Source organism: Quercus lobata, unplaced genomic scaffold (genome assembly GCF_001633185.2).
Source record: "Quercus lobata isolate SW786 unplaced genomic scaffold, ValleyOak3.0 Primary Assembly Scq3eQI_53, whole genome shotgun sequence".
In the NCBI taxonomy this organism is placed as follows: Eukaryota; Viridiplantae; Streptophyta; class Magnoliopsida; order Fagales; family Fagaceae; genus Quercus; species Quercus lobata.
Genome location: NW_022154704.1, coordinates 53,547 through 59,677, shown reverse-complemented (window position 1 = coordinate 59,677; position 6,131 = coordinate 53,547). Strand labels below are relative to the sequence as shown.

The 6,131-nt window shown below is 35.1% G+C and overlaps 1 protein-coding gene across 1 annotated transcript; it reads left to right on the top strand.

The window, feature by feature from the left end:
• Positions 1-1,428: 1,428 nt before the first annotated feature.
• Positions 1,429-1,752, top strand: LOC115972818. Its single transcript, XM_031093063.1, has one exon. It carries the CDS (start codon positions 1,429-1,431, stop codon positions 1,750-1,752), a length of 324 nt encoding a protein of 107 aa, XP_030948923.1.
• Positions 1,753-6,131: the final 4,379 nt, after the last annotated feature.

The following is a 6,131-nucleotide window of genomic DNA, read 5'->3' as shown; positions in this document are numbered from 1 at the left end:
AGCCTAAGAGCTACCCCATTCAAGTCCTATAACAAACCGGTGGTTTTTGTTCTTGGCTTTTATAACGGCGCCAAGTTTTTAAGGGAAAAACTAGGTCTGACAGTGAAGAAAATAGTTCAGGCATGGTGGAGGAGAATGTCTAGGGAGATTTTTTGGATCCACTCCCGATATGGAATTGGACATGGATGGGGGAATTGAAAAGGAAGGCATTTATATATCTCCGCCTTTTCAGCCCAAGCAGACGGATATTCCAGCTAAGTGTAGTTTGAAAACACAGAAGTCTTGGATTAGCAATGACTGTAGTGTGACTGATAAGGAAGGTTGTACTAGGCGAATCATATCATTGGGTGAGAATCCAAGTCTAGAACCAGTACAACAGGGTCAGCGTGAGAGTGAGGACTCTTTCACGGCTTAACTTCAGGAGATTGATAGGGATATTGACAAGTTTGAAGGCGAAAAAAGGGGAACAGATCCTGTGGATAGTGAGTTGCACAATAACATGCCCTTAAATCCAGTTGTATTCAGTTTGGGTTTTTCAAATTTGGAGGGTAAGGTGGGAGGAGTGGAGAGCAGTTATGAATTGCCAGAGTATGTTGGACCTAATGGAATTAGTGTCAAAGTATCTAGGCCATCCACTATTGGGCCAAGGTTAGGCAAAACAACTTTATCTCTAAATGGTTTGGATGTGGGATAGTTTGAATCACTTTATCAAGACCCAATAACTAAGCCCATTCATCTTAGTGCTTCTCAGGAGGTGCAAGGGAGGAAGTGGACCAGGCTTGATAGGTTGGCTCATGTTACAACAAATCAAAACATAAGTCTAGCCAAACCCGTGAAAGACCTTTACCTGAAACTTCAGAAACTCAACCCATGAAGAGGAGAGTGGTTAGCAACAATGAGTCTTCTACTCCATCTATATCATCAGTGGTGGCTGTATCCTAGCCCTGCCATTCATCATGAATTGTGTCAGTTGGAACTGCCGTGAGATTGGGAACCAACGACAAGTTTGGGAGCTTTTCGGAATTAGTGAAAGCAAAGAGCCCAAACCTAGTTTTTTTAATGGAAACTAGGAAGAATAATTCTTACATAGAAAGATTGAGATGTAGATTGAAGTTTGATAATTTATTCATTGTGCAGAGGAGAAATCGAAGTTGTGGTCTTGCTTTGCTATGGATGGATGATCTGAATTTGTACATTCGAACTTTCTCGCCGCGACACATCGATGCAGTGATAAATCCAGGAATTGATGATGCCTAGTGCTTCACGGGATTCTACGGAGCTCCTGAAGTTGCCAATCAGGAAGATTCTTGATAAATGCTTTGCCATATCACCTCACAATACAATTTACCGTGGGTGTGTATTAGCGATTTCAACGAAATTGCAAAGGTAGAAGAGAAATTGGGAGGAGCAATTCGATCCAAAAAATAAATGCAGGACTTCAGAAATTGTCAAGATTTCTGTGGGTTTAAGGATTTGGGCTACACGAGTTTACCTTTTACCAAGTGCAATATGCAGTTTAATGGTTCTCTAGTTTGGGTTCGGTTAGATAAAGCTCTGGCCACAGTTGATTGGATTCTGAAATTCCCTTCCATCTGTCTTCACCACCTGCAAGGTTTGTCTTCTGATCATAAGCCTTTATGGTTAGCTTCTGATGATGTCAATGCTCGTTTTTACCAATCTCAAAAACCTTTCCGGTCTGAAGCCATGTGGCTCAAAGATGATCGTTGTGAAGATATGGTTCACTTGGCCTAGGATATGTGCCTAAAGGATAATGCCGTGGGTAAAGTTTTACGGAAGGTTTTTGATTGTCAAACAAAGTTGAAACTTTGGGATAAGAATACATTTGGTAACATTCGTATTGCTCTAGCCTCTAAAAGGAAGGAACTTCTGAAGGCAGAACGTTACTTTATGGCTAGAAGGGGACATGCTCGAGTCAAAACACTCACTAATAAGATACACAAGTTTATGGAAAAGGAGGAATGTATGTGGCATCAGCACTCAAGAATTGATTGGTTGAACTTTGGGGATCTGAACACAAAGTATTTCCACTGTCGAGCAACAGAGAGGAATAAAAGGAATTTAATTTCAAGGTTAGAGAATGAGCAGGGGGTTTAGGTGGAAAGGGAAGATCAACTTGGGAGCTTGCTCATAAGATAGTACTCTTCTTTATTTGCTACGGCAAATCCTATTGAGTTTGGTCCTGTTTTAAATAGGGTAGAACGAAAGGTATCAGCGGAGATGAATGATGAGTTGCTTAAGCTGTTTGTTGAGGAAGAGGTGAAGCATGCTCTGAAGCAAATGGATGCAAATACAGCTCCAGGGTCAGATGGCTTACCACCACTTTTTTACAAACAGTTCTAGGGAAAAATTGGCAAGGAAGAATCAGAAGTAGTCCTAGCAATCCTAAATTCAAGTACAATCCCAACTAACCTCAATCACACTTTCATTACTTTGATTCCAAAAATACGAAGTCCTAGGAAAGTTTCAGATTTCAAACCAATTAGCTTGAGTAATTTTTTGTATAAGTTGATAACTAAGGTCTTGGCGAATCGTTTGAAGCCATTGGTGCCCAAGTTGATTTCGGAGACTTAGAGTGCCTTCCTATCAGAGAGACTCATTATAGATAATGTCCTTATAGCCCATGAGACACTGCATTACCTAAAAGAAAAGAAAACAGGTAAAATGGGTTACATGGCATTGAAGCTTGATATGAGTGTAGGCACTCGATTTTGCACCTATGATTTAATCAAGGAAAATGACTAAAATGATCATTCATGTACCCAAAATTCATGATAGCATTACATGCATTAATTTTTCCATTGCATATCATAAAAATGATCTTGAAATTCTAACGGTCGCAAGGGTATGCCCGGTTTCCAAATTAGACCGTCGGATTGAAATATATCATGAGATCGATTTTTCATGATCTACATGTATTGTATGGAGTGAAGCCGATCACGTGTGATTAATTGAAATTAATTTTGATTGGTTAATTATTAAAATTAATTAAATGAATTTATGTGATTGGTGGGGTATTCTTCTTAAAGATTTGTTGTATGGGATTAAAACAAATAAGCTGATAATATTTAAAGACTGTAGATAATTAGGCTTTTGGGATAACTATATTCAAAATAATTATTTTAAAAATCCTAATTATCACTTGCTAATCAAGTAACAAATTTGGACTGGGCTATTTCTGGAAAAGTTGTAGAGAATCAAATTTCCCTTCATCTGTGAAGATTTCACGTTAACCCGAATTTTGAGTAAAAATATATTATCAAAATATTGAAGATTGTTCTGATCTGAAAAATCAACTTACTCTTATCCAAATCTCTTTTTTTTTTTAGGATTTTCCCCCATACGTTTTTTGCTTATTTTTTCTAGCATTCCAACCTCTATAAATAGGGGATACCTCTCAAAATTTAGGACACTTTACACGCTCTCAGATTTTCCCTCTTTTTGACTCTCCTTTCCATTATTTTCCCTCTTACATTAAAGACGTTCTGGAGGCTCTACCTTAAGAATTTCATTTTTGTAAGCAAGGTATTTTAGGTTTCAAAGATAATTGAACAAATTTCTTTAAACCCTAAAATATTCTCTCAAGAAGAAGGTACGTCCATGCAAGAGGTTGTTTCTTCTTTACCTTTTCTTTTGTGTCTTTTTATTTTGATGATGCATGTTTAAATTTTTTTCAGTTTAATTTTTAAATATTCATATCACATATTGTTAATATATTTTTGTTGAAACATGTTCTTGATGTCTTTGTTGTCGTGATTTTTTTATAGTTTCAAAAATCTACTTATCATTACAACTTTTTCAAAATAAAAACTGATTTGCATCTTCCTTAAATGCATATCTGAATTTTTTAAATCAAAAAACTGATTTGCATCTTCATTAAATGTAGATCTAAATTTTTCGAAATCAAAAACCGATTTGCATCTTCCTTAGATGTAGATATGAATTTTTCAAAATCAAAAATTGATTTGCATCTTCCTTCGATGCAAACCTGAATTTAAAAAAAACAAAACAAAAAACTGATTTGCATCTTCATTAGATGCAGATTTTAATTTTTTAAAAAAACAAAAACTAATTTGCATCTTCATTAGATGTAGATCTGAATTTTTTTTAAATAAAAAAATGATTTTCATCTTCCTTAGATGCAGGTTTGAATTTTTTAATACAAAAACTAATTTGTATCTTCCTTAGATACAAATTTGATTTTTTTTTTTTTTTAATACAGTTGATTTTGAAATAAAAAGAAGGTCACGAATAGTGATTGTTTTGTTTGTTTTGTTTGATGTAAGTAGCGTAGGTTTATTTCATGAATGCATTCTCTTCTTAAAGATTTTTTATTTTTATTTCACATAATAAAACAAATTTGATTTTTTCTAGCTCTCTACAAAACTTTATTTATTTATTTATTACAAAACATATTTAACTTTTTACATGCAAACCAAAACTCAATTTTTTACTTTGTCCCAAAATAGATTTGATATTTTTTAAAAAGCAAAAAGACCTTGTTTTACTTGATAAATTTAAAAAAAAAAAAAGATTTGATTTTTTTTTTTCACAAAAACTATTTTTTTCACATATACAAAAACGAATATGAATTTTTATGAATCAAATCAATTTTTTATTTACCAAAAAAAAAAAAATCTGAATTTTTAATAAAGAAGATGACACATTCATAAATATACTTATGTGACTTAGTTTAGTTAAGTGTTTCATGTGCACAACATATCATTCATAGCATGCATAAAAGGGTACATTGGTCATGAGAGTCTAGAAGACTAGACTCTGTTTGGGCGGAATGAGTGTCTAACACCTTCTCATTCCGTAATCTAGCCTCCAAATTTAGTGTCTTTAGATAGGTAGACCTAGGCTTTATCTTTATTTTTATTTTGGGTAGTTTTTTTTTTTTTTTTTGGTAATCAAGAGCTTCAGCTTAAACTAGGTAGATTGTAACTAGGACAAAAAGCCATTTATCGATGGTAGCTTGTAACTAGGACCTAAAGCCATGTAATACTTAATTTATCAAATATGTACTTTTTTTACTCAATCAATCAAAATGGAACAATTCAGTCATGTAAAGATGTATATAATTTTATTTTATTTTATTTTTTTATAAAAATATAAGTGGCAGCTCCACACCACTTACCCAAAAAGAGAGATGTCTTGAAAAAGCACCCAAAAATCTCTTTTTTGAGGGCACCCCTAATTTTGGCGGTCTCTCACAATGAGGAAGGCATATAACTGAGTCGAATGGGTTTATTTGAAGATGATTATGGAAAAGATGGGGTTTAGTTGAAGGTGGATTAATCTGATTGTTGCTTGAAACATACTATTACTTATTTAGTTATGCTTAATGGCCAACCACATGGTTTGATAACTCCAACGCAAGGGCTATGTCAGGGTGATCATTTATCACCTTATCTATTCTTATTGGTGATGGACGGTTTGCATGCTTTGTTTGAACGAGCCAAGGGGATTGGAGACATTAGGGGTGTTTCTTTGTGCCCTACTGGTCCTAGAGTATCTCACCTCTTGTTTGCCAATGATAGTTTAGTCTTTTGTAGAGCTACAGTCTCCGAGTGCGTGAAGATTCAATCACTGCTCTACCAATATGAGCAAGCTTCAGGACAATCCATTCATAGAGGAAAGACTAACATTTTCTTTAGTTCCAACACTCTATCTCAGACTCAAGTAGCTATCTCTACTTTCTTGGGTGTCCCTGCTACTCAAAGATATGAGCATTACTTGGGTTTGCCTTCTTTGATTGGACGTGCAAAGAAGAAATCGTTTAGTATCATCAAGGAGAGAATATGGAAGAAATTGAAGGGATGGAAGGAAAAGCTCTTATTACAAGCGGGTCGTGAAATTCTTGTGAAGGCGATGATCCAAGCTATTCCCACTTATGCCATGTCATGTTTTAAACTATCAAAAGGGCTCATCAATGATATTGAGTTGCTTATTAGGAAGTTTTGGTGGGGATATAGAGGTGAGCAAAAAAAAAAAAACATTGGGTTAGTTAGGAAAAAAATGTGTCGGCCAAAGTGTGAGGGAGGCATGGGCTTCAAAGAACTAAGTAAGTTTAATGATTCGCTCCTAGCTAGGCAAATTTGGTGCCTTGA

Bases quoted from the DNA above. Each gene is read 5' to 3' on its own strand.
- LOC115972818 (XM_031093063.1), top strand. From the start codon at position 1,429: ATGCAGGACTTCAGAAATTGTCAAGATTTCTGTGGGTTTAAGGATTTG.